General features: G+C 56.4%; 1 protein-coding gene across 8 annotated transcripts in view; it reads right to left on the reverse strand.

The window, feature by feature from the left end:
* Positions 1-1,101: 1,101 nt before the first annotated feature.
* The window catches only part of PDGFRB (platelet derived growth factor receptor beta), a 38,415-nt gene continuing 11,813 nt past the window's right edge, over positions 1,102-27,703 (reverse strand). Inside the window, exons 2-25 of one of the 8 annotated variants that reach the window (XM_060143983.1) lie at positions 26,845-26,904; positions 23,928-23,952; positions 23,127-23,172; positions 21,733-22,056; positions 20,938-21,204; positions 20,097-20,224; positions 19,809-19,980; positions 19,071-19,263; positions 18,250-18,365; positions 16,793-16,916; positions 16,148-16,359; positions 13,648-13,742; positions 12,616-12,748; positions 11,960-12,064; positions 11,486-11,596; positions 10,269-10,428; positions 9,043-9,203; positions 8,012-8,130; positions 7,647-7,769; positions 6,750-6,861; positions 6,213-6,312; positions 5,557-5,662; positions 4,224-4,456; positions 1,102-3,124 (exon numbers count right to left, since the gene is read on the reverse strand). In XM_060143983.1, the coding sequence (XP_059999966.1) occupies positions 2,947-3,124; positions 4,224-4,456; positions 5,557-5,662; positions 6,213-6,312; positions 6,750-6,861; positions 7,647-7,769; positions 8,012-8,130; positions 9,043-9,203; positions 10,269-10,428; positions 11,486-11,596; positions 11,960-12,064; positions 12,616-12,748; positions 13,648-13,742; positions 16,148-16,359; positions 16,793-16,916; positions 18,250-18,365; positions 19,071-19,263; positions 19,809-19,980; positions 20,097-20,224; positions 20,938-21,204; positions 21,733-22,056; positions 23,127-23,166 (3,312 nt within the window). In that variant the 5' untranslated portion in view covers positions 23,167-23,172; positions 23,928-23,952; positions 26,845-26,904 and the 3' untranslated portion in view covers positions 1,102-2,946. Of the gene's footprint in view, positions 3,125-4,223; positions 4,457-5,556; positions 5,663-6,212; positions 6,313-6,749; positions 6,862-7,646; positions 7,770-8,011; positions 8,131-9,042; positions 9,204-10,268; positions 10,429-11,485; positions 11,597-11,959; positions 12,065-12,615; positions 12,749-13,647; positions 13,743-16,147; positions 16,360-16,792; positions 16,917-18,249; positions 18,366-19,070; positions 19,264-19,808; positions 19,981-20,096; positions 20,225-20,903; positions 21,205-21,732; positions 22,057-23,126; positions 23,173-23,410; positions 26,688-26,844; positions 26,977-27,703 lie in introns of those variants that run through there. The other 7 variants (XM_060143984.1, XM_060143988.1, XM_060143986.1 and 4 more) reach the window with 7 other exon arrangements.

A 27,703-nucleotide genomic window follows, 5' to 3' on the forward strand; every position in this document is an offset into this window, starting at 1 on the left:
CCATGAGTCAGAGCTGCCCCACGTCTCTGTTCCTCTCCCCACTGGCAGCCACGGCCCCAGACTCCTGGAGGCAGTCCAGGGAGCCCTGTGGTTCCAAAACCAGGTGCCTGTCCCTAGAAACAAACTGAGAGGCCCCTTCCCCAGTTCCGAGTGAGCAGGGAATGGCCAAGGTCACGTAGTGAGGTGTGACAGATCTCAAGCTGAAACCTGGTTCCACCTCAGGTGACCCCTCCCAAAGGGCTCAGGCGGGAGGGCCAGGAAGCCCCAGGCTGGGTCCAGGACCTGTGCACCCTGCCCTCGGCCCCTGGCAGCTCCATTGCCCTGGCTCCCTACTGCCGCCAGGTCTCCCAGGCCTGCGCTGGGCAGTGGAGCCGACGTCCAGTCCTGAGCCGGCCAGCAGACACCGAGATGCCTGGTTCGTGCCAGCCCCACGCCACCGAGCTGCTGCAGCCATGGGAGGCCGGTCCGCACTCCTCTCCCAGCCTGGCTAGACTTTACTCTCAGAGACCCAGCCGGGCCGTCTTTCCCCCCCCCCTCCACGACCGGCCTTGTCCTGGTGGCTCTCACCCCACGTCTTCCTCCCTTCCTCTTCCCCTATCTCCTTCACCCTCTCTCCTCATTCCTCCTGCTCTCTGGACCCCTTGGGTGCTCTGTCCATCTGCCCTGCTCCTACCTGAGACACGACCACTACTCACCGGGGCCTGGGATCTGGGCTTTAGCGGATGCCTCTCGATCTGGGCCCATGGGCAGAATGGAGGGAGGGGGCGGGGTGGCCTGGCTTAACAGCCAAAGCCAAAGCACATGGTGGGGCGGAGTGGGGCTGGCGGGGGAGCGCAGGCTCCCGACCCAGAGCCGGGCGCTGCAGAGCCGGAAGAGCCTTCTCCTTTCACAACCTGGAAAACCAAAGCCTGAGGTCCAGGTCACCCGGCTACCGGCGAGGAGCTGGGGGGAGTGTGAAGACCTCCATCTCACAGATGGAAGCAAGACTTGAGCTGAAGGGCCCTGTGCAGGGATCCTACAGCTGGGCGAGCCCGGCTGCCCTACCCCACTTTTGCCACCTTCCGGGCCCGGGGATCCAAACCTGCGAGACACCACGAGGTCTGTGGGTGAGAAGCACCAGGTTTAATATTAAAATCTTTCTTTAAAAAAAAAGGTACACAGAGAAGAAAAGTTGATGGCATACAAAATAGCACTTCTGTTGTATAAATGTGAGTTAATGTGAGTCCTAAAAATACTTGTAAACCTAGGTGATTACATCTTTGGTACCGTAGTGAGAACCCACGCCCTCTCCTTGACCAGGCTGCGGGGGTCCTGGGGCGGGGAGGCGCCAACCAACACAAGGGGCTGGTGCCCAGAGGCGCTGACCTTCCCTCACCCTCCGTCCAGCCCTTCCCCTGCCAGCAGTCTCGGCCACAGCCCTCACGCCCCAGTTCCCTCCAGTGCCAACTGGGCTGGCAGACACAGTGAGGTGAGCATCCCCGGGCAGACAAAGCCATGTTCTACGGTTCCTGCCTCAGGGTGGGGTAGCTGGCAGGTGGGAAGACACCCCCCAAAGTACCCACCTCTTGCGCCCCTTCCTCAGGTCCCCCATCCAAGGTTTCTTGTCCGTTCACTGTCCTCTAGGTCTGCGGCACAGACCTGGACAGCAGGTACGAGTGGTGGGCTGTGTCAGGTGGTCTCGGCCTCCTTTGCCCAGAATAGCTCCAGAGGTCATGTGGGTGCTGAAAGGGGTCCCACGGTCTCCCCATGTCCCTGGGGCAGCTTCTGGGGGCTTTCCAGGACACTGGCTGTCGCTCAGAGTCAAGGCCTGGGCAGCTGGCCTTTGGGGACTTGCCAGGGGCCTGGGGGAGGGGCACAGCTCCTGAATGCCTGGAGTGTGCTGTGTAGCCTGGAACCTCCCCAGACCCCAACTAACCCAGGATAGAGGTTTGGAGGGTTTATCTTTGCTTCATCTGGGCAAGTGTGCAACCCCTGGAATATTCTAGAATGTTAGTGCTGGCAGGGCACCAGAAGTCAATGAGTCCAACCTGCTCATTTTTCAACAGGGAAAACAGAGGGCGAGGGATTCCTCCAAGGTCTCTTAGCGGGTCCAATGCCACATTGGTCCATACACGTGGACACCTCTTGCAGGCACGTCAACACACTCATCACAGACGTGGGGCCCATCTGGCCCTGGAGACTCTGGTGAGTGGAGTAAGACTGGCAGTGATGAGGAAAAAGACCCCTGGATCCATGGGGCCAGGAAGACACGGACACAGGCATGTTACGGGGAGGTGTACCCCGAGTGCCTGGGGCAGGGGCTACAGGCCAGGGTGTCCTGTCCTTGGCTCAGCCCCCAGCATTAATTAAGCTTGGAAGGCCCCAGACCAGCCTGGGCCTGGGAAAGCAAAGACTGGCATTGAGGGGAGGTGGCTTCTGGATGAGACAACACTGTCCAAGGCCAGGCCCTAGCTCAGCCAGGAGCCGGAGATGCTAGGGTCCCTTCCCCAGCTCTTGGGCAGGAAAAAGTGCAAGGAGAAAGCTGCAGCTCCTTGAGGGGCAGCTGGCTGAACAGAAAAAAAGTTAACCTACCACCTCATGAACCTTGAGCATCTCCTCAGGGATTCCAGCCTCCATATCTGTCAGCCAGGGTGAGAATCCCAGATGGTGGGTTGCCAAGCCCACCTTTCCCACCTTACAGATGGGGAAACTGAGAACCCTGGGAGAAGCCTGGCTCAGAGTCACATGCGCTCTCCAGAGGCAGAGGACCGGTCATGGTCCCTACGGTTCTCTTACCTCCTAAGCCAGCCCCAGGGGTCAGGGTGTGATGTGCCAGGGGCAGAAGCTTTCCCGAGGGGACAGCTGATGGGAACAGCCTGGCTGCTGGGAGGCTGGGCCAGGCCAGGAGGCGCAGGGTGCTGGGAGGTAGAGGGGGAGCTTCGGGTAGGGCAGGGTGGGGGCCAGCCCCTACAGGAAGCTGTCCTCCGCCTCGGCCCGAGGCCCAGGGCAGCTGGAATCCGACGGCCGCTTGGGCTCTGGCTCCACCTGGCACTCAGGCTGGGGCTCTGGCTCTGGTTCCTCTTGGGGTTCCAGGGGGCTGTCACAGGAGATGGTAGAGGAGGTGTTGACTTCATTCAGGGCGGAGCTAGAGGCGGAAGGCAAGTGAGTGAGAGGCTGGGAGGGAACCACAGTGAAATAATACCAGCCTTAACGTAGAGCTTTCTATCTATCCACCCTTGCAGCGTGCACCTTACACATTTTAACTCACTGAATCCTTGTAAAGACTATGCAAGGCAGGCGCTGTGAGGAAAGTGCAGCTCAGAGAGGTTACACCATTGCCTTGCATCACACAGCGGGTAAGTATAGGAGTTGGGACTTCAAAGCAGATCGAGTTGATTGCTCACCCGTCAGTGTCTCTCTCCTGCATGCCTGAATGTATAATGATCTCATTTAATCCCCACAACAACCTCCAAATGGAAGTATTCTTACGGTTTTCATTTTACAGTTAAGGGAACTGAGGTTCAGAGAGGGGAAGCAGCTTGTCTGAGGGCACCAACATTCACAGCCCAAGTTGTCTGAAACTCTGAGCTCAACTCCTCTATACATTGGCTACTGGAGCCTTGGAATATTTTGGGCGTGGGTTTGGCCACATGGGGAACATCTAGTCCAGGCAACAGCTGGCCTTCCTCCAAAGCCCTCCCCATACCGTACCATCACATCCCGAGGCAAAAGAAAAGCACGAATCTCCTCCCCAGTCTGAATTCTGGCCTGAACTTCTGTAGGTACCTCTGCCTCCCTGTGCCAGGCTCCCTGGGGTCCTCAGGGCATGGTGCTAAAGGACAGACCACAGGGCTGGTGATGACCATAGAGTACTACATGGGGTGCTGGGGACGCGAATTAGATTTTCCTCTTTTCCTCCTTAGGGCTAGGACAGGGCCTAGAGAGGGGCCAGAGTAGATGGCCTGTGGAGGCTCCTTTAAAGAAACAGCTACCTTACCATATATCCCAGGCCACTTTCTCTTACCAGCCTGCCATTTCCACTCGAGGTCATCAAAGGTCAAATGAGTTCAATTCTCTCTTCTATTCACTGGCAGGAATAAGTACTCACCCTAGGTAACTTACTTCTAAGGCAAGCCTGATGGCATGAAGACACAGACAGACACACACACAAAGACACACACACACACACACACACACACACACTATGCACCCTACTGCTTTGGGCTGCAGGTCAGAATGGCTACCTGGCAAGGCTGGGGGAACCCTCCAGTGGTCCCTCATCAGCAACCTCGGGTTTGGGGTCAGGCAGGGGGATGATATAGTCGTTGTCACCCTCGTTGGGCTGCACAGCAGTGTAGAGGACGGAGCTGGTGTCCAGGGGGGATCGGAGGCCATTGAAGCCGGGCAAGCGGGCTTGGGACCGAAGGACGGCTGGGTGGTCGCTCCTCAGAAACTCCTCATCCACCTGCTGGTACTTCTGCTCGGCAGGGCAGGAAGAAGCCGAGACACAGGGAGGGTCAGACCAGAAATGCCTTTAGGGATCATCTAACAGGGCAGGTTCTGATCCAGGCCCTCCCGCCTCATGTAAATAAAGCACCTGGTGCTCCGAGAGGAAGAATTGCCCAAAGCCCCACAGCTGAGCTGCTCTCCTACCCGGCCTCTCACCAGACAAGATGGGCTCAGGGTCACCCAGGGAGGGGACGGTGATCGGACTAGCACCCGCAACGCTAACCCTTCCCCCACTTCAGGGTAGACAGGCGCGGGCTCTCTGCCTGCCATGGCCTCCCTCGCTACTGAAGGGAGACAACTCCCTTCCAACTCACTGGAGCTGTAAACAGATGTGGTTGGGAGTGGGCTTAGGAATGGACTGAGGGAAAGGGCTGTGTCTGGGCCAAAGGACACGTGCATCCCCCTCACTGCAGCTTCGTAGTTGGGCAGCGAGGGTTTTAAGGCCCTGCTGGCTCCATAAGCCTTGTATGAGCCCGCCACAGGGTCCAAGTGGTCAGGCCCTCAGCAGTCATCTCGCCTGGGGTTGTTCAAACTTGTGACGGAGGCCCAGGACTTGGTCTGGGTGCAAAGGCATGAGGAAGGATGCAGGATGAAGGGGGCTGTAGGCTTCCTGCCCCCACTTTAAATTAATCAGCTTCCACATAGGATTTCACTTTTAAAAACTCTATGCTGCTAAAAGAAACTACACTCACAGCTCCAGCCCATCCCTTATTAGTACCAACAGGGAAACTGAGGCCCAGAGAGGGGAAAGGATGGTCCCCCAAATACCAGCATGTCACACAGAGCCTTGTACCCTGTGTCTACTTCTAGACCAGAACTCTCCGTTCCCCACCCCAACCCTGCCTCAACGTACCTTTTTTTTTTTTTTCGGTACACGGGCCTCTCACTGTTGTGGCCTCTCCCGTTGCGGAGCACAGGCTCCGGACGTGCAGGCTCAGCGGCCATGGCTCACGGGCCCAGCCGCTCCGCGGCATGTGGGATCTTCCCGGACCGGGGCATGAACCCGTGTCCCCTGCATCGGCAGGCGGACTCTCAACCACTGCGCCACCAGGGAAACCCTCAACGTACCTTTTTGTAACCCTCGCCCAGCAGTCTCTCGAGAAGCAGCACCAGCTGGGAGAAGGGGGGCCGAATCTCAAACTTCTCTTCCCAGCACTTCTGCATGATCTCATAGCTGGGGAGAGGGGCAGAGGGGTCAGGGTCTCTGGCTCAGAGTCTGCCACCTCCCAGAACAAGGGGAGTAATGAAGAGTTTGGAGGGGAGGGCTTTTTCCATTACTGCACCTGCATGTTCCCTTGGGAAGCCCTCCCACCATCCTCAGTTCAGTGGTCCCATGGGATCGATCACACCTTGGTGAGCACATGACACGGGCATGGCCAGTAGGCATTTTTATCCCCTTAGCTCAGTGGCTGGTTTTCTGGATGGGCAGGTGACCCCAGCTGAGCCCTTGACAGTCACCTCTGGACCTTTCACTGGAACTATGGTGAAAACAGCTAGGACGTAGCCATTTGGACGGTGCCAACCTGAGAGTGAGGCTGACGCGGAGGAGAGCAGAGCCCCGCGGTAGGATGAGCGAGTGTGGATGATGTCTTATGAACAACAGGATCCAGCTATACCTACATTTGTCTACATCTCTGAACTAATAAATCTATTTTCGGCTTAAGCTGGTAAAGTTGGATATCTACTGTTTGCACCCAAAGTATCTTCCCAAGCGCTCCACTCACATCTCGTCAGAGGCGTGGGCAGGCTGGGCCATGCGGTAGCCCCGCTTGATGGCATTGTAGAACTGCTCGTTCATGGGCAGCTCTGGGTACGGGGTGCCACCTGTTAGGGAGCAGAGACAAGAAACACAGGCTCAGGTGTGTCGGAACAGTGGCAAGAATCTTCTTCCATGGGACAGGGAGAGGCACACCAACCCCGGCGTCGGTGAGGGTGCAGTGGCCTTGGCATTGGGAAATGTGGGCTCCCTCATAGGCTCTGGACAGAGACTGCATGCCTCCCCAGAATCAGAGAACCAGAGAATGCCGGAGCCAAGCAGGCTTTTTGATGTCACTGTCCAGATTCATCTCTACTGAGATGGGGAGGCAAAGAGATCCAGAGAGGGCAAGAGACTTGCCAAGGTCACACAGTAACAAGAAAGCAGCAGAGCTTCTGAGCCCTGTCCCAGAGCCCGTCCCACAGCCCCACCAGGATGAAGGTGTGAGCGGTCAGGGCGGACGCTGCGCCGTGAGGCTGAGGACTGGAGGAAGAAGGAAGCGTACCCAGGGTGAAGATCTCCCAGAGCAGGATCCCGAAGGACCACACGTCGCTCAGGGTGGTGTAGAGGCTGTTGAAGATGCTCTCGGGGGCCATCCACTTCAGAGGCAGGAAGGTCTGCGGGAGGGCGGAGGCTGCTGAGTGCAAGGAGGGGCCGGGCCCCACTCTGCACCTGGGAGCCGGGAGGAAGCCTGGCAGTTCCCACCCCCAGCTCTTTCTCACTTCTCGGTCCCTGAGGGCCCATCTCTGCTGGTGCACGGTTCCCACGCCCATCCCACTGCTGGTCAGAGGATCAGGAGGCTGAGTTTCTTTTCGCACAAGCTGGGGACATGGTAACCCCTGTCCATGAGGGAGAGCCCCAGGGTCTGAGGCTCCTCATGGAACAGGCTCCCCTTCTTGACCCTAGGAAAGGCCCTGCTGGGGGGAGGAAGAGACGTGCCAAGGTGTCACCCAGCTCTCATCCTAGCTGCCTTAGATCTCTGGGCAGATTCCTACGCGGGAAGTGCGGACATGAGTGGGAGGCAGGATGGTCACCTTTGAACCAAATACTGCCTGCCATCTACTCATCTGTCTTAGCCTGTCACCTGGGCTTCTTTCTCTGTTCACCATCGCTGCTGGGACAGCACATTTGGCCTGTTGCCCCTTCAACCTCCCCAGGACCCTTTACAGCTGGTCCCTTGCCCCCTGCCACGACCAGCAAATCTGAGCCCCCGGCCTACCCCACGGGCCTCGGCGTCTCACCCCCGCCCCATGCACAGCTAGTGGCTCCCCTTCCCATCCCTGCACACAGGGATAGGCAGGCAGAGCCCATCGCCACTGGGAAGGTCAGGCCACGAGAACCCTGTCCTGATCTCCCATGAGCCACAGCCACGCGAACCATGAGGACGGGGAAAGGCACTCACACTGCCTTTGGAGATGTAGTTCGAATCCCGCATGATGTCACGAGCCAGGCCAAAGTCGCAGATCTTGACCAGTTTGCCCTCACAGATGAGCACATTCCTGGCTGCCAGATCTCGGTGGACGCACTGGGGAGGGAGGAGACGGGAGCTGAGACCGTGGGGGGCAATTCTGGGGAAAGACTCTCTGTGTCAGGGGCTTTGGGAAATATGCATCGCTGCTCAGGTGTGAGGGGCCACCAGGTGTGAGGGCATTTGCCGTCCTCACCCGCCAGAGGGCTGCCGTACGGGGCCATGTACTGGGAGCACCCTGGCTGGCTGGGTGACCCACCTCCCCAGGACCCCACTGTGCTCACTGTGACCACACATACATTCTTGGAGGCCAGGAACTCCATGCCATTGGCCACCTGGTAGCTGAAGCCCACAAGATCCGTGTAGCTAAGTACTGGGGACTCGTTGATTAAAGTCACCCGGCAGGTCCTCTCAGGAGCTAGGGAAGAGCAGAAGGACACCCACTGTCTTGTGTCTCCCTGGGGCTAGAGAACTCCTGGCCTTTGGCTCGTGGAGGCTGAATGTCCCAGAGAGAAGACTCCTGATCCTCTAAGCCTCCCACAAAAGGAAAACAATTTCCAAATATCTAACTTAAATTCTCCTTCTTTATCAGAGCCCTCATTGGCCAGAAAAACTTTTGGCTTTAGCCCTGGGCCACCTTTGCTCAGCCTGGCCTGCCTGCTCTTTAGGGACTCTAGATCAGCCTGGCACCTGTAGACCACTCTTCCCCAAGGCCCCAGCAGGTCAGGCACCCCTGTGCCCACCCTAGCTCCTCCCCTCCCTGTGGACTGTGTACACATCTCTGGACCCAGAAACAGGGGGTTCATATTGGGGTTCCACCACACAGCAGCTTTGGGCAGGTGGCTAGCCTCAGTTTCTGCATCTATGAAATGGGCACAAGGTCACGTTCCTAGCAGGGTTGTTGCCAGGCTGGGCAGAGGAAAGGTTTCGAAAAGAATGTATGACTACATGGGACTTCCCTGGTGGCGCACTGGTTAAGAATCTGCCTGCCAATGCAGGGGACGCGGGTTCGATCCCTGGTCCGGGAAGATCCCATATGCCGCAGAGCAACTAAGCTCGTGCGCCACAACTAGTGAGCCTGCGCTCTAGAGCCCATGAGCCACAGCTACTGAAGCCCGCGCGCCTAGAGCCCGTGCTCCACAACAAGAGAAGCCGCCGCAATGAGAAGCAGCCCGCGCACCGCAACGAAGAGTAGCCCACACTCGACGCGACTAGAGAAAGCCCGTGCGCAGCAACGATGACCCAATGCAGCCAAAAATTTTTAAAAAATTAAAATTAAAAAAAAAAGAATGCATGACTACATAGGTGTGAGGACCCTGTGCGCACCCACCGGAGGGGACGTAGTTATCATAAGGAGCCATGTAGTTGGAGGACTCGATGTCTGCGTATTTGACGTCCCCTTTCATGTCCAGCATGGGCACGTAGTCCACTGACTCATCTTTGCTCATGTCCATGTAGCCACCATCGCTCTCCCCAGGCAGGGACACATGGCTGGGGGCAGAGGAGCGTTACAAAAGGAGAAGCACAGGCTCTTCCCTCTCTTCCCCTTCCTGCAAGGCCCCATCACTCATGCATTTCTTCTCTCCCTCACTCTTGCATGCCCACACAGTCTGTCACAATATGAATGACCATGTAGTGAGCCCTTCCAGCCAACCTCAGACCCACGCTGAGCTGGACACTGGGTCTGCCAAGATGACCTAGGACCCCGGGTGTGTCCTCAGAGAATTTACGTCCAGGGGTGATTCCAGCAACCCAGGACCAGGGTCACAGGAAGGGCCTGTACCCAAGTGCCTTCCTGTGGCCACTACAGCACCGTCCAGCCACGATGCCCTGCAAGTGGGCAATGAATCGCCTTAATGCCTCTGCCTGCAGCAGCAGCTCCCCCGAGAGCTGAGGGACTATGTACACATGTGTCTCTAGGGTTAGAGAAAAGACTGGAAGGAAATCAATCAAAAAGTTGGGGAGGACACGGGTGAGTTTTAATGTCTTCTAATGCTATTCTGAACTTACTCTTGCCTCTGCAATAAACATGTGTAGCTTTTGTAATTAGCAAAAGAACAAAGAAATGTTATTTTTGGAAAAGAAAAAGAAGAAAGGGGATGAGCTGCCCTGGAGGCACTGGAGAGACTGGTTGGTGTGGGGAGGAGGGGGGAGGCTGTGGTGAGGCAGGAGTAGAGTGTGGAGCACTACAGAGGGGGTCATCCTGGGACAGGAGGGCCCCAGGTGCCCCCTGTCGACAGGAGATGAGATGGGGTGGGGTGAGGGGTCAAGGGGGTCACCCCCTCTGAGCCTCCAGAGTGCTCAGCGCAGGGCCTGGCACACCACGGCAGTCAGCAGGTGGTAGCCGATGCCACCATCATCACCACCGTCATTGTTTTGCCCACCTCTGGGGTGGCCAGGGGCCAGGTCTTGAGCTGGCTGGTGAAACAAGTGAAACCTGGTTCCAGGAGTGGCTCTGCCCGCCCTCACCTCAGCTTTCTGTCCTGGACAAGGAAGGAGTGAGCAGGCGCTCCTCGGGGCTCCCCACAGATTCAGGTCCCGCCCTCCCTCCAGTACCTGGGCAGCGGGAGCCCAACGGGCAGGGCGTTGCTGTAGAGCTCAGCGCTGGGCGGGCGGCGCTTGTTGGAGCAGCGCTGCAGAAAGGTGTGCTTGTTGCGGTGCAGGTAGTCCACCAGGTCGCCGTAGCGGCAGTACTCGGTGATGATGAAGATGGGCCCTGCGGAGGGACAGGCTCAGGGACAGTCCCTGGGGGAGGGGGGGTCTTCCCATCAGAGCCATGAGGCTAATGACAGGTTGCACGTGGGTCAGCAAAGAGGCTTAGGTGCCAGGCAAACCTGGACTTTCCTGACCGTGAGCAAGGCAAGTTTCCCTGAGCTTTACTTTCCCCATCTATTAAATGGGGCTAGTAATATACCCACCCCAAAGGGCTGCATTGAGTATTCATGAGACAATGCCTTTGTCAGCTCAGCTCAATGCCTGGCAAGTAGCAAGCACAGGGTTAGCTGTTATTGATCAAGCTGATTCTGGAGCCCAGGATACAAAATAAACAAAGGTAACTCTTTATTACCAGGCTACTGTTTAAATTCAAACACGATACATTGACTTAAAGTCAATCAGTGACAGCTTAAACATACTGGTGGAATCAAAAATTTTGAAATGTGTGATCACTGCAGACATAAGTTGGCCTACGTACACAGCGTACTTCTGTATTCTGTTTTTGTTGCACAATACCGAGGAAAATCCCAAATCTCACAATAAGAAGCTGCAAATAGTGCTAACATTTTTTTTTGGCGGCCTAACTTGTAATCAGAGCTTCAAATAAACACATTTGGCTGGAGAGACCTTATTCTATGATCCGAGTGACAGCAGCTCACAGTGAGCAAGCTAGTTGGTGGGCTCCAGAGGTGGGGCTATAACTCATTTCAGTGTCACAGGCGCTGTCACTTTTGATAGCTTTTAAAAGGTATTGTAAACAAATAAATAAGTAAAAATAAAATAAAATGTATCGTGAACATCTTCTCAGTGTCAGAGAACCCCTTGATTTGGAAGCCGCTAGGACTGGTGAACTAAAGAGTCCTTTGGTCTTGAAGGTGATGTGATTTGGTGACTTGCTAAATCCCACACCCATCTGCCTCTGTGAAGTGAGGGCACCAGACAGGGTGGGCACGGACCCTCCAGCTGCAGTGTCCTGTCCGTAAACTGAGGAGGGGGCGGGGAGGGGCCAGGCTTTGGCCACTGGCACTTCCCCAGAATCCTCTAGGGGTGGGTTGTACCTCCTTTAGTGCAGGCCCCCAGCAGGTTAACCACGTTCAGGTGGGGCCCGAGGTGACTCATGATCTTCAGCTCCGACATGAGAGCTTGCTTCTCGCTGCTGCGGGCTGTGGCTGAGGGAGAGAGGGGGCCCTCAGGCTTGGTCCAGTCACTGAGGCCCCGCAGACTGGAGCCTATTCCGGCTCTTCTGTCCCAGGCTGTGCTGTAAGACCCAGGTGGCTGAGGGAGATGAGGACCCGTGCACAGGAGAAGAGGAAAGAGGATGGGAGGAAGATGGAGGAGGACAGGAGGCTCCCGGAGGAGGGGGCAGGGTGAGAAAGCCTCTTTCCCAGAGCAGAATCAGGAGTGCTGCTGGCTCTGGTGTGAGTGCACTTCCTGTGCCCGGAGAATCAGCGGGAGGCCTGCTCTGGGAATGCCTGAATGTGCGGGGAGGGGGCAGCGGAGAGGTAAGGGAGGGGCGGGCTCCCAGGACTCACATTTCAGCATCTTGACGGCCACTTTCATGGTAGCCTGCGAATGGCTCAGGCCGTGAGCCGTGGCCTCCACCACCTGCCCAAAGGCCCCGGAGCCCAGGGTGCGTCCTGGGGAAGAGATGATCTCTCAGCTCCTGGCGCACTAGGAAGCTGCACCCCCCTACACTCTCTGAGGTCAAGCTAGACAGCCCTCAAGCCACCCTGGACTTAAGGTGTTTCTCCGACGGACCCTCCTAAAATCACAGCGCTTCGCAGACCATCCTGGTCTCGCCTAAGTCCTGCCTGCTTTCTGGCCCCTCTTTAGTCCCTGGAGGCCTTCTTCTCCCCACAGAGGGGAGCACAGCTCCTCCACGCTCTCTCAGCCTCTCCAGCTAGACTAAGCGCAGGCCTGGCACTCAGCCTGCCCTCGACTAATACTTCCTCTCTCGCCATGAAGGGGTCTCATCTCACACCATCATTGGATCATAGGACCTCAACGTTGGACGGTCCCTGGGGGATCATCTTGCCACCACTGTACAGAGGGCGGGGCCCTAGGGCCAGAGAAGGCAAAACGTCAGCACTAGGTCTCAAAGCTAATCGTGGCAAGGCTGTGCTCAGACATCAGTGTTCCCACCCGCCTCAAGTCCCCAGACTGCCGCTTGAGGCCTCCCTGGGCTGACCAAGCACAAGCTGGTCCCGCGGCAGCTCCCAGGTGGAGTCGTAAGGCAGCTGCATAGGGTCCACGTAGATGTATTCATGGCCATCAGAGCTCACAGATTCAATCACTTTCCATCGGATCTCATAGCGTGGCTTCTGCAGGACCAAGACGAGGGATGGATCATCAGAGGGGGACCACTAGGTCCAGCTCCTTATGAAACAGATGGGGCAGGAAAACCTGAAGCCCAGAAAGGATTAGGGGCATATCTGAAGCCATACAGCAAGTTATCAATAGAGCCAAGGCCTTCATGGGCTCCACGGAACAGATGTCGGGGGAGGTGCTGAGGAACAGCTGACAGCTGAGGGGCAGGCTCATCAGAACCTCCGCACCAGCTTCTCCCAGAGCCTGGGCCGCTCCTCAGATGGGAAGACGGGAGCAGGCAGCCCTGGAAGGTAACACAAGGCAGGGACATTCTACTGGGTGTGGATGGCCCCTCCCCACGCTGGATCAGTCACAGTGGGAATCTCAGAAAGATATAACCTTAGAGTGTTGAAATCATAGGATGTTGGAGTCACAGGATTGGAATCTGAGAATGATAGAATCATGGGGCGCTGCAATCCTATGGTGGAATCATGCAACGGTGAAATCTCAGAAGAGTCCATTGAAATGACAGATTTAAAGGATGAGAATGCCTTTCAGTAGAAGCCTGGGAGTCTCTGTGGGTCAGAGTTGGAAGAATGCCGGAGCCCGTGCAGTCCACCCTGAAGGTCCCATGCCCCGTGGTTGCGATGGGCAGGGATGATGCCTGAACAGGACTCTGGATGGAAAGCGGGGTGCACAGCAGAGACAGGGCACCCTGGATGGCCTGGACCAGGCCCACGTTGCCCAGGCTGCTGGGGTTGAAAGCAGCTCAAACACGCAGCATCACTTCACACCTGAGCTCCACGCTGGGCCCCGACCATGGCCCGATCCTCCAGCAATAGGGGATGGCAGGGGGGGTCCATGCAAAGAATGGTGTGCCAGTCTGCACCCATCAGGCAAGGGTGGGGCTTACCTTCTGCCAGAGCATGATGAGGATGATGAGGGAGATGATCGTGAGCACCACCAAGGCCAGGATTGCCGAGATCACCACCACCTTGAAGGGTAAGGCTGGAAGCAGAGACAAGAGCTGCTTATGAGCAGACAGGGCGTTTGGCAGCTCCCCTCCCTTCAGTCCACCCCTGGCACCACAAATCGCTCTCTGCCCAAGCTGCCCCATCCCCCTTTGGCCTATGATGTCAGACCCTTGGCCTCTCCCCTCTGGGCCACACCTCCAGCCCCTTGCATAAATACCCCATGCCCTTCAGTAACTACCCCTGGATCACCACTGGCCTCCAAATCCCTTCAGCCCTTGCCAGGGTCAGTCTGGCCTGTCTGCCGCAGCTCCAGATTGGATGCAAGCTCCTGACAGCTGGGCTGTGGTTCACCTCTCCTCTGAATCCACGCCCTCATTGGGGCTGTCACTGCTAGGACAGAGCCTGACTGAGAGGCCAATGGACCCAATAACTGAGCTCCCATAGCCTGAGGCATCCAGACTGCAGAAAGGAGCCGGTTTCCTCCCCCATAGTGATGGTAGTTGTAAAGTACATCGGGGTGTGGGCCAGGGAACTGGGGTAACCAAGTAGGGCCAACTCTGGGTGCCCCCCCCAAGCCCTGAGTGTCCTCTACCCCCAAAGCCTCAGCTTCTTTGCTGCACAGATACCCACTCCTTCCCACTCCCTCCACATCCACCCTAGCCAGACCCTCACCTCCCCTGTCCTGCCCCTCTGGTCACCCATGAAGTCCCCTGGGAACTCACTCCCTCCTCCTGTGTCACCCACCTGCCCTTCTCTGCTCGCTAGAGAGCTCTGTCCCTCCTCCTCAGGGACTCAGACCAACATCACTCCTCTCCTCCTTTTCCCCATCCTGGGAAGGACGCGTGCATCTTCTAGGGAGCCATTTCCAAGTAAAAAGAGGGGCCTTCATCCAGCCTTGGAAATTCCCCGTGGGCTGGTACATGGCTTCCCCCTCAGTGGCACACAAAAGTTTTACTTCTGCTTTGCTCAGAGCTGGTCTGCAGGTGCCCACTTGCTCAGGGTTATGTGTGCATGTGTGGGAATGGGAGTGAGATAAGGCATTAAAACCCATCACCCATCCCACCACAGGGCAGGGGGAGGCAGGTCTGCGTAGAGCAGTATCTGCCTGTATAAGCCCATGGACCTACCTAAGTATAGGCATAAGTGTGTCCAAAACACCTTGGACAGTCTTCATATCTCTGCTTGCACTGGCTTCTGTCTTCTCCTGTACCTCCCTCCTTTACTAGTCCCCTCCCCTTTATCTCCTCCCCCAGCCCCTAAATATATACACTCTGTTCTCCAGCCAGGTTGAATTCCTTTCATTTCTCTGAACCCACTTTGCCTCTGGGCTTTTACAGAGGCTGTTCCGTCTGACCAGAGCACCATTCCTCACCAGGCTAACTCCAGTTATCTTTCAGGTATTGACCTAAAGCTTCCTTTTACCAGGACACTTTCCTGAATCCCACAGCTGGGTATGGAGCCCCTTCTCCCTTTAGGCTTTCCCCCCAAATGCTGACCCCCACAGTGAGGTTGCCTAGTTCCTTGTCTGCCTCCTCTCTGGACCGTGGGCACTAGGAGGACAGGCAGGGCTGGGCCTTCTCCAGTGAGAAGCTGCGACCCTGTGACTATTTACTGAATGAGGAAATAGGTGAAAAAATGAAGCACGTGCACGCAGGTCCACGCATGCACAGGGACTGGCAGGTAGCAAAAGCGTCTGGGCACTGTAGGAACTGTTCATACGGATAAGAATTATGCATGGATGTGTACCTGCTAACAGACATGCACGGCACAGCAAGCATATGTGTATGGGGATTGCGTTGCACAGTTTTACAAAAAGGTGTGCTGCATCTCCACGCTTACAGACGTGCACTATGCCAGTGTGCACACGTGCACGGGAGTTGTACATTGTTTGCACACTTGTATGGGGATTGTGCACCTGCACGTACATGCCTACAGACGTACACACGTGGGTTTATATACCTGCCTGGGGGTCGGGGTGCTCATGTACATGGTTTACAAACATACCCTCAGTGGGTTTATACCCATAAACATGCTTGTGTACATGCTTACAGACACACGCTCTAGCTTTACACATGTATGTGGGGATTGGGCATTCTTCACTACTTGCTTTACAAACCTACACTTGCAGGGTTTGCACCCACGTCAAGGATCAGGCATGCTCGCGTACACAGCTTAGGACACACATACAGTGCACATACAAAAGAAGACAGCACTGTTCATCGTCATGGTTTATACACATACACTCGTGGATGTACACATGTGTGGCAATATTGTGCTGCTGTGCAAATGCCTGGGAAGATACACCCACAATGCTCCTGAATGCCATGGCCCTGAACGCTGACTTTAGCCTGCTGTGGGCACACAGGCACAGTTCCAAGTACAGCAGGGTTGAGGTGGGGGTGAGGGGTCGTCAGGGGCTACGGAGGATGGAGGACTCACAATGTGGCACCACGGTGACCTCCTGAACGTCTTGGCCCAGAAGGTTGTGCAGCGTGCAGCGCACTGACAGCGGCTGATCCACACGGCGCAGGCGCAGCGTGCTCACCACCTCGAACTCCTGCTCCTCTGCCCAGTACGTCACGTTCGTCTCCAGCAGGCTCTCCTCCTCGGAACTGTTCCCCAGTGGCGTGGGAGGCAGCTCCAGCGGACACCTGCCGGAGAACCAGCCAGGTCGGCTTCTAGTCCCTTGCTTCCCTATGCGGGTGGGAAAACTGAGGCCAAAAGCAGGCAGAGCCACCGGGTGGTGGTAGAAGGAAGCTGGGCGCGTCCAGTTCCTTTTTCCCACTGCCTGGTCCTGAGTTGGTTCCTCCCGTGATCCCTCAACTGACCAGCAGGGGCGCACCTACCCCAGAATTGAGAACCTGGATTGCAAAATCCACTCCCTTCCTTTGACCCTCAGGGTTAAGGTAAGGAAAGGCAACAATTTAGGTCATGCAGAGCATCTCCAAGAAGCCACATCTTCTAGGATATGGATCTAGCCTGGAACAGTGTTCCCAGAGGATGGTGTTGGACTAAATGACCTTCATTGGGTCCTTCCAGTCAGCTATGGGTACCCTGGGAGACCCTGGCCCAGGGTCTGCTCACCTTTTGAGGTCGCTGCAGGTAGACCAGCTGAGGTGTGGCTGGGGCATGCCCCGGCCACGACAGCGGACTGTCTGCTCGCCGCTGGCAGGGTGGCTCTCGCTTAGCTCCAGCACACGGACAGGCACTGCAGGGAGAGGGGCACGGGCCAGGAGGTGGAGAGGTCAGGATAGACAGTCAGTAAGAAAGGCCCTCAGGGAGGACCTGGTCCAGAGTCTCCCTTGGGGGGAGGGGAGCTTCAGACTGCAGGTGAACATTAAATACCAGGAATCACCATGTGAAAACTGACAGATTCCCCTTCTGGGTACTTTAAAGGGAAAGTCTCAGTAGGGTGCTAGTCTGTCTTTAACACCTCTCTGAGATTTGCTAATCTTCCCTTTTAACAAAGAGAGGGCAGGCCTGAGGATCAGAGCCCTGGACCGGCAAGAACATGGAGTTAGAATTTAATAGCACTGTTTTGTTTTCTCAGAGTTTATTTTAGTGGTTGCTTTATATTTATGACATGTGATGCTGATTTTCCATCTACAGCGGAGAAGTTCACTTTTCATTCAAAATAAATTTATTTTTAGAGAGTCAATTCAAAAAAACATTAAGTCATTATTGTGTCATTTCTCTGCTCAAAATCCTGCAGTGGCTCTTCATTTCAGTCACAGTAAAAGCCAAAGTCCATACAAGCGCCCAGGAAGGCCTACACGATCTACCCTCTCCTGTCCCCCCAACTGCCCCGTCTCAGCTCTGACCTCATCTCCCACCGCTCTCCCCTTCACTCTGTTCTGGCTACACAAGCCTTTCTGCGTTGCTCCTGCCTTTGCACTGCCTGGTGTGCCCTTCCCCCAAATAGTCACTTGGCTAATGCCCTCACCTTCTTCAAGTCTTCACACAAATGTCATCTCCATGCAGCCAATCTTGATCATGCTATTTGAAATTGTAACTCTCCCCACTCCCCTGCCCCCAGGACTCTACCCTCCTTACCGAGCTTTTCTGTTTTTTTGTTTTCTTTCACAGCACTTGTTACCTTCTAACCTTGTACATGGTTTGCTGTTTTTCCCCCTTTTTTGAATGTTTATCTTCCCCGCACTGGGATGCAAGCTCCACAGTGGCAGGGCCTCAAGAACCTTGAATGGACTGGCATATTGTAGTTGCTCAATAAATATCTAATTAGTACTATAGTGTAAGTGGTGTGTGAGAAGGAAAAATCACGCCACTGGGATGTGAATGCCTGAGGTTTTGTAAACACCAATCTAGCCCAATGACCTTCTCGTAAAGCTGTGGAAACTGAGGCCCAGAGAGGGGATGTGCACGCAGCAGTGGTCAGTGTCAGAGCCTGGCCTAGAATCCAGCCTCCTGAGTCCTGGACTCTCTCTTCTCCTCCTCCTGTGGGTGGACGGACAGTGTAGGAATGGCAAGACAATGGGGGTGGGAGGGTCAGGGGAAGGAAAGCAGGGTGGAAGGCTCCTCACCGTTGACCTGCAGCTGGAAGGAGAGCTGGGCTTCAGCATCCTCATGGAAGGCCCGCATGGTGTAGCGGCCAGCTTCAGCCACCTTCACCCGCACCAGTGTCAGTTCTGACACATACCTGATGAGGAGGACAGGCCAGGAGACCCAGCTGTCAGAGCTGGAAGAAGTCCTACAGCCCCCACCTTTCTTGTAAAGACAGAAAAACAAGGTCCAGGGAGTGGAAGGGGAGTGTCAAGGTCACATGGGTATCAGTAGCAGTGCCAGGACTTTTGAATCCCCACCCATAGGCAGCTCCAGTGAGTCAAGGGGGAGGATTAGGACGGATGGGGTGGGGGGCGTGGTGGAGGGGAAGCACCATGTCCATCCGTCCACATCTCATCCCTTTCAGAAAGGCCTGACACTGCTTTATTCTAACATGCAGCACCTCAGGTCAGTCTGCTAATCTCCAGCCTCAGGGCCACTATTCTTGCATAGGTGCAGTGGCCTGCCTGCACCCTCTTCTCCAGTCATCCTGCCTTTTTATCCGAGGCTGCTTCCAGCTGACTCCACCCATCACAAGGACAACTAAACATCTGGGTGATCGGATGACCAGAGTCCGTTTTCCCCTCGAGACAGGAAACTCTAGGAAGGCTGGAACTGTCTGTTCTGGTCTATGCAGCATCCCCAGTGCCTGGCACAGGCCCCTGGTATGGCGCCTGGCATGTAGTAGGCTCTCAGGAAAGATGGGCCTCGATAGGTTTGCCAAGTAGCTTAAGGCTGTGGGCTGCCTGCCGGCTGCAGAGAACAGTAACTTCAAGAATGAAGCGGACAGGCCGCCGCTCACCTGGTCTCAGACACATTGCGCGTGGACAGCGCAACCTCGCCGGCGCCAGAGTCACCCAGGGTCCGGTTGTCCTTGAACCACATGACAGTGGGCGGCGGGTAGGCCTCGAACACCACCTGCAGTGTCCGGCTGCGGTGAAGCTCCGCGAATTGTACAGGGTCCAGCTCTCCCAGCAGCCGCACGTAACCGCTCTCTGCAAGGGGCGGCCGTCAGGGGCGGGGCTATGCCCGGCCTCCAATGGGGCAGCACCTCTTGGGGGCGGGACCTCAGGCTTTAAGAACTGAACCGGCGAAGGAGTTACCTGAGTTGGGGTTCGGGTGGGTACTGTGATGGACTGGAGCAGGAGCCGAATTTGGGGCTGATTCTGGTTTGGGGGCTGGGCTCAAGATTGGGACTGGGGTTGTAGTGCTCTTTGGTGTGCTCTGTCTCAGGATTGTGGCGGAGATGGGTTACAGCCTGGCTGAATTTGGGGATGGGGCTGCCTGGGCCGGGGATGGCAGCTGGGATTTAGAAATCGGGTTGGGGCTCAGGTTCTGGCTAGGCGGGAAGTCTAGGTTGGGATTAGGATTGGAATTGGGGCTGGTACTGTGCTTTGGTTTTAGTTTATCCTGAAAAGGGGGCTTTGCTTTGGCACTAAGGCTAGAGATGGATTAGAACATGGCTGACAGTTCCCCAGGGCTGTGACAAGGTCTGGGTCCAGTTCAGACTGAGGGCTGGGGGTAAGCCTAAGGCACACACCGACCACGGTGACATTGATGGCCTTTTCATCTCGATGGTCGCTCACACTTTCTGATACATTGCAGATGTAGGTCCCTGAGTCTCCCAGCTCGGCACTGGGGATGTGCAGGATAGAACGTATGTGGGGCATTTCAAAGAGGAAGTCGGTCACTGGCTCCACCAGCCGCCCACTCTGTAGGGAAAGTTGGGGCAAGCCCCCCACATCAGGAAAGGTCCATGAAGTCAGGCTACAAGCCTGAAATACCCATCCCTGCCTGTCCCTTCCTCCCACCTGTGGCCCGGCATTACCTCCATGCGTGGGTATGTCCACTCAAAGTTGACCACCTCATTCCCAGTCACAATGCACATGATGGTGATGTTCTCCCCTTGGCGGACCACAGTCTGCACCGCATTCACTGAGACGTTGATGGATGACACTGGTGGAAAGAGACTGGCTTAGGGCTGAGGAAGTCACCCCCCAGCCACCAGCACATCCGTTTAGGGAGGGGGTGGGGGTCCAGAGAGGGAAGGGATAACTGGTGTGGAAGATTCACTCTTTCAACAAATATTTATTAAATACCTACTATTCTAGGCACTGGGGCTTTAGCAGGAAGCACAACAGACAAAATTCCTGTCCTCATGAAGCTGACATTCTAGAAGGGGTAACAATTTTGAAATCAAAGTACTCTCTGAGCATCTGAGTACAGAAGAAATTTATTGAGCACAACCACATACTCTCCATCTTTTGTTTTATTTAATCTTCACAATAATCCCACTAGGTAAGCAGTCAGTATTATCCCCATTTTACAGAGGAAGAAGCAGACTCAGAGAGATTATGTGTCTTGTGCAAAGTCACTCAGATGGGAAGTGGCAGAGCTGGGATTCAAACCCCACTGGTTCAAAGCCTGTGCCTTTGCCCACCGCAGTAGACAGCCCAGCTCCACCACTAATGCTTCCTGTGACCTTGGACATACTCCATCCTCTTTCTGAGTCTCAGTTTTCTCATCTGTAAAATGGGGCAACACACCTGCCTTCCAAGGCTGTAGTGAGAATTCAGTGAAAAATGGACACTGTGTTATCCGAAAGGTCTGTACCTCTGTGGAGGGTCATACTTGCCTCTGCTGAGCACCAGGCCAGAAAGGGGGCTCACCCTGGAGGCTGTAGACATAGTAGGCATCCGAATCCACCTCCCTGTCCCCGATGGTGGTTTTGCAGACGTAGGTCTTGTCCTCAAAGGTACCAGAGAAGCCACGTTGGTGGTCATAGGCGATGGGCAGCGGGACATCCACCTTCTTCTCATGCAACGTCACCACCAGTCTCGGGTCCGTCACTCGGCACGGAATTGTGGTCTCAGTTATTTCCGTGAGAAAGATGAATAGTTCCTCGGGGTCAACAGGGAGGAAGCCCACAGTGGGATCTGACACAGGTGAAGCCAAGAATACGAGTCAGAGGAGCTGGGTTTCTGGCTATGCCCTGCTTTTCTCGGTTACCTTGAACAGGTCTCTTTCTCTCTCTGGGCCTCAGTCTACCCACTACAGAATAAGCATGCTCTCAGAGGTCCCTTCTAGCTTTAGCATTTGATATGGACAGCACTGGCCTGAGAAAGAAGATAAGTTGCAAGTGGAAGGGCAGCTGGTACCTGGAGCTTAGAGAATGGGGAAAATGAGATGTGGAGGCCGAGAGGGTGCATACTGGAACAAGCTGAGAATGCAGAGTTCTTGGGAACCGGGAATGGGGTGGGCTGGCAGGGAGCAGACAAATATTCAGAGCAAGGGGTGGGAGTGAACATACTCCTGGACTGAACCAGGCTGGATTCCCTGATTCATCTGCATTTCTGAGACAGCTGTGTTTCACCATATCAGTAAGGCACTTTCTGAACTTCCCCCAGATGCCTGCAGTTGAGAAGAGGAATAAGGGAGTGAGTACACAGGCCGGGGGCCCTCACCTGGCACAAAGATGTAGAGTCGTTTTCGCTCGCTGGCCTCCAGCCCATGGGAGCCTTTGTAGGTACAAAAGTATTCTCCTGTGTCTAGCCCAGTGACATTGGTCAGTGTCAGCACGCTGGAGAAGGTGCCGTCCTGGCTCATGGTCATTTCCTGTGGGGGCTTCTGGGACATCCGTTCCCACACCACTGGAGCTGGACCCGAGCAGGTCAGAACAAAGGTGCTGGAGAGATTGAGGACAAGCTCTGGCCCCGGGGGTGTGATGACCAGGCCCCAGGAGGCCTGTGGTCCCAGCAACAACAGCAAGGGCAGCAACAGCACCTGACCTTTGGGAGAGGAGACATCAGGGCACAAGAGCATGAGCACCTCTCCCCACAGCTGACCCTGAAGAACACACCTCCCTAATCCACAGAGAACACAGACTGGAACCCATGGCTCTGAGACCTGCTTGCCCGGGGCCTGGTCTCCAGGGACTCCTTCTGGCCTCCTGGCCTCTTGACCTCAGTTCCTAGAGACCCCCAGCCTTGGAGTCTTTCTGCAGTACAACTTTCAGGCTGCAGGCATGTTCTCTCAAAGGCATCAGGAAATCCTCGGGAAGCAATTCCCAGGCCTCCAGTTCCTGCATTACTTCCCAGTTCACTTTCTGAGCCTCTTCCCTGCAGCTGCCCCAGATGTCCAGGTTCTGCCCCAAATCCCAGAGATGGCCCTGCTTGGGGAAGTGGTGGCCAAGGTAGTCCAGAGTGAGGCAGACTGGGACACGAAAGATACTGAGGCCCCTGGAGGCTGAAGGGGACTGGGGATCGGGGGATGTCAAGTGATTGGTTTCCCCTCCCCTTGCTGACACCCCCCGGGGAAGGATTCTGTAAGCCTCGCCCTCCCCACCCTGGCCCACTTCGGCAGGGAACATGAGGTGAAAATAAGCACCCACTTAGACGGGTGGGTGCCCAGCCGGTGGGTCGGTCATCTTTGGGTGGGCCTTTGGCTGGTCACTGATTGCCTGGAGAAGCCCACCCAGACTTGGGAGCTTACAGTCAATGAGGGGTCCAGGCAGGGAAAGGGAGTCCCCCACTGGAACCAGACTGGCCGGACTAGTACCAACGAGTGCTGACGAGAGATGGGAGACCAGGGTGACTGTTAGGGAATGGGGTGGGGACTGCTGGTGAGGGGACATGGATTTGAGCTGATGTCTCTGGACAGGCAGAGGTCGACTGAGGCCTCCGAGCTGAGAGGTGGGCAGTGGAAAGAGGCCTCCACTGAGAGCAACTGGAAAGGCAGGGAACTGGTCAAGAGCAGAGCAGTGCCCGGGCCCTGGTGCTGGCATGCACCCCCCCGCCGGCTCCAGACCCCACTTAGCTGGCTCCCCAGGGCCTTCTGCCCCTGCCCCGAGTCTACCTACCTTCGAGGACAGGAGCTTGCATGGCACTCGGAGGCCGCATGGTATCCTGCAGAGTTAAACAGGGGTCAGGGCCCAGAGTTGCCAGAGGCAGCGCCAGGGCCCATCTTTGCCTGGGTCCTGCAGAGTAAGCCCCAGCCTGAGCCCCCCAGCCTCTGGATCCCTCGGGCTAAAGTCAAAGGCTACTCAGAGCCCCCTCCAACAGGGCACTCATGCCCAAGGAGCTCCCTCCCCTGTGCCGGGCCCATTCACAGGGTGCCTGGACCCTGCTGCGGCTCTGCCTCTACCTCCCTGATGGCCTCGGCCGAGACCCCTGCTTCTCCCTGGGCCTTGGTTTCTCTGTATGTATGTGAGGGGCGGGTCTTGGGCTGGATGGTGTCCAGGGGCCCGCCAGCTCTAACAGCCTGTCCTCCGGGTGACAGTTCCAATACCAGGCTCTTATCTGCCAGGACAAATATTTGGGAAAGTGTGATGAAAGGCCTAGGGGAGAAGGAGGGGGTAAGCCAGAACCCGGAGAACTCCCACAGCTCCACAAGCACAACAGGAAATGGAGGCGGCGTTGGGGAGGGAAGCGGGGGCTGTGGAATGTGGGGGGCACACCCCCCCCCCGCACTGGCCCCCTTTACTCAGCCCCAAGCTGCCCAGGGAGGCCCAGGAGGGAGGGGCCGGGGGCTGGGCCCAGGGGAGGCCACCCCGCACAGCACAGCTTCAGCGGTCCTTGGAAACTGTTGAATCCAAAGCCCCCACCCACACCTCCAGGGTCCAGATGGGGAGAGTGAGGCTCTGATAGGGGAAGAAGTTTACCCGAGGCTACACAGCAGCGCTTGTCCTGGAGGGAGACAAAGGGACTGGAATGATAGAGGTAAAAAGACAAAGACGCCAAGAGACAGAGAGAAAGGAAGCACCGGGTGATGGAGGCAGAGGGAGACAGAAGCAGGGACACGGAGAGAGATGGATCGCACTGCGTGCGTCTTTGCCCTACCCCTGCCCTTGGCAGCCCCTTCCGAGGGTCCAAAATAACCAGGCTTGCAAAGGTCTGACTGTAGGATCAACAGGAAGAAGGCCAGAAGTGGGTGGGGGTCATAGAGCAAGAAATGTGGGAGAGACCAGGTGACAAGGCAACCGGGAGAGTGGGGCTCCTGCCTTCCCTGAGTGGCTGCCCTGCCTGGCCCGGCTCCTAAGGCCACACACCGATTGCTCCCACTCCACTCTCATCTCACCCTTTTCAGTTCCCATGCCAGGGCTGGGATCCGGGTTTGAGCCCCAGCAGGGCTACCTCCTGCACCATCACTATCTCAGTGGCCTCAGTCTGCAGCTCTCAAAATGGGACAACGGCAAGTATACCACTTACAGGGCTGCACTTACACATTAGTCACGGGACACAGGCAATGGCCCTGGCTTGGGGTCGCTGGTCTCGGCTCTGCCCAGTGCCCTCAGAAGCTCCCTGAATGAATCTGCTCTCCTTCTCCTCATTCTCCCCATCCCTTCAGACCAGCCTGCCTGAGGGTCCCCTCTCCCAGTTGCTTTAGACTCAAAGCCCAGCCAATCTGAGGCCCCCTCCACGGTGCCCTACTCTCCCATCCCTCCTGCCCCAGCCCTCCAGCTGGATGCCAGGCCTCTTCCAGCAGGAGGGAGCAGCGCCATGGCGGAGCCAGCATCCACCACAGAGGCCTATCTGTCCCTTGGTTGGGTGCCCCTCTGGATCCCCCCTTCCTACCAGAGATCTCGGCCAAAGAAAATCGTTAGCAGCGGAGGCTGGGGGAGGGGGTCATTTCAGCCTCCCTGCCCCTCCCCTCCTGGCCTCCCTGGCTGGCCACACTGTTTATTATTCTAAAGGAGGAATTTGGTCGGCTGGCCTGGAGATGGGAGGTCACGGCAACTAGGACTGGCCTGGCTCTGGAAGGCTGTGGGCCGGGCCTCTGGGCGGGCAAGCGGCCTCCCCCACCACCCCCGACCCTGGCTTCTCTCCTGCTAGGCCTGGCGCTAAGGGGGCTTAGAGTCCCTGAGACGCTGAGCTTGGAGGGGCCTTCTCGAACGGGCAGCAGAGGCCCAGAGACGGACAGAGTCATGGCCCGGTCACACAGCAAAAAGATGGAATCAGGCTGCAGGGAGAGGATGGGCTGGGCACAGGAGCTCAGGGAGAGTGCAGCCACCTTCGGGAGAGTATGGACAACCAGGGATCTTGGACTGGCTTCTCTCTTTATGAAATGAGCATTTCACATGGGGCTTCAGACCTACTCTGAGACTGAGGGTGTCTCCAGCCCTCTCTGGGACTCAGTTTCCCCATCCACACAGGGAGAGGTGTGGATGGGTCATCTCAAAGAGCCATCGTGCTCTAAAACTGCCAGAGAGAAGATTCTGGTCACTATTATTCCTGCCGGGGTGGGTTGGGGACATAGGGACTGATGGGAGGAAGGGTAACATTCCTGAGGCTGACGTAGAATAAGAATCCATAACCCATCTCATTCCATGGATTCAATCCCCTGACGATTTGGTCCCAGATTTGCTGTGTGTACTTTGACAAGTTGCCTCCGTCTCTGGACTTCAGTCTTTCAGGTGACTTCCAGACAAATAAACGGGTGATGTGGACACTCAGGAGGTGGCAGGCGGAAGCGTGGTGTGGGCCACAGGCCGGTGGACTGGGAAGAACCAGAGTGGGGCTTGGGACATGACCTCCTGGGCCATCTTGGATGATTCCCTGACACCCCCAGTTGTCCATCCAATGCCTTATAGACTTCTGTGCTTCCCAGGGGCTGCTGTATTTCCAGCCGACCCCAGAGGGGCCCAGGTGGCTGATATGGGGGTGGAGGACTTGCCTGTGACCACTCCCCTTCTTCAGGGGCAGGGCTGCGCTCCAAGGAGGGACCACCTGGGACAAGGTGGGTGTCATAGTCAGGGAGGAGGCATCCCCCTTCCTGCCACACTCTCCTGCCTGGGGAGGCCCTTGGAGCAGAGAGAGGGAGGGGACCCTCGGAGATCCCCTGCTTCGCACATGAGGCGAGTTCCCGTGATTCCTCCTATCTTGGCCAGGTTGGGGGTATGAGGACCAAAGATGAGATGATTGCCCAGCTCCTCACAGTGAGTCAGAGGGAACCCCTCCCTTGGTCCAGGGGAGAACCCCAAGTGAGCAGAGGACCGCAAGCCCAGGAGAGCAAGCGTGCTTGAGGAGTCACTGTGAGAGCCCCAGCCTTCTCTCCTTCCTGCTCATACAAGCTTCCACTCCTTTCCCACCGCCTTAATCTAAATAAATCCAGTCCATCTTGGCCACATCCGCTAGCAGCAGCTTCCCTCCCTCGGGGTCCCGAGGCTCCCACGACACAGGCAGGCTGGGGGCGGGGGTGTGCTGCATGGCTGCCAGTGGGGAAGGCTTGCACACGGAGAGCACGTGCACACACAGCACAGGCTCCTGCCTACGCGCTCGTTCACACACTGCTCTGAAACACACCCGTGTGCAGCGGGCCCTGCGTGTGCCCAGCCCTCACGTCGGCACCGGACACGTGCACGCCCACACATGCACACACGCAGCTCCACGGTGCCCAGACTGCAGCCTCTGTGCTCTCCCACGTGCCCCTCCAGAAGTCACATGTATACCCGGCACAAGCAAAGCTGTGCACATACAAAACACACAGAGCATGTGCACACGGTACCCCGAACTCACCTGAACACACGTGCATGTGCGGACACAGACAAGCCACAGATCCGACACGTGTTGTGTACTTACTGTGCCAGGTGCCGTTCTGAGCACTTGACATAGATCTACTCACTTGTTCCTCAGACAACACTATGAGGTAGATACAAGGATCGTCCCATTTTAGATGGGGAAACTGAGGCAGAGAGAGCTTATGGAAGTTGCCTAGGAACACAGAGCAGAGACTGAGCCAAGGCGGACTGCTCTGCCACCATTACTCTGTTTACTGGGTTTGGCTGGGCTGAGGCCAGCGGGGACTGATGGAAACAGACCGGACTGAGATTTATCCAGCCCAGAATGACGGGACTTGGTGATCTGATGTAGGGGGGCTGGAGAGAGAGGTACCCTGAGCCCCACCCCTATGTCTGGCTTAGCGGGCAGGAGTGCGTGTGTGCTGGGGGCACAATACCATCTTCTGAGATGAGAATGTGGCGGAGGAGAGGGTTTGGGAACTGGCACTGATCTAGTTTAGAATCTGGAGGGGCTGCGTATCTGAGTGGACAGAGGGACACTCAGTCTGGAGGTGGGGAACAGGCTGGGCAGAAATAGCAGTGAAATGGGGGTGGGAGGAAGCCCTGCTTCAGGGAGAAGCGGGTGCTTGAGGCCAGCAGTCTTGGGCCAGGGATGCTCTGAATAAACAAGATGCCAGAGGGAGGAGGAGGCCCGGCCGTGGGGTCAGTCTTGGAATGTCAGAGCTCCGAGGCCCTCAGGAACCAGCTATCAGATCCAGCCCCCTTACCGTGCCCCACTGTACAGATGGGGAAACTGAGGCTTGGAAAAGGACAGGGATAGGTCTCAGTGTTTTGACCTAGGCAATCCTGTGCTCAGTTGACCAATGGGACACTGAAGCACACCTGACTGGGAAGCCCCTGCCTCCAGCCCCGGCTCAGAT

This window comes from Lagenorhynchus albirostris, chromosome 3, assembly GCF_949774975.1.
Source record: "Lagenorhynchus albirostris chromosome 3, mLagAlb1.1, whole genome shotgun sequence".
In the NCBI taxonomy this organism is placed as follows: domain Eukaryota; kingdom Metazoa; phylum Chordata; class Mammalia; order Artiodactyla; family Delphinidae; genus Lagenorhynchus; species Lagenorhynchus albirostris.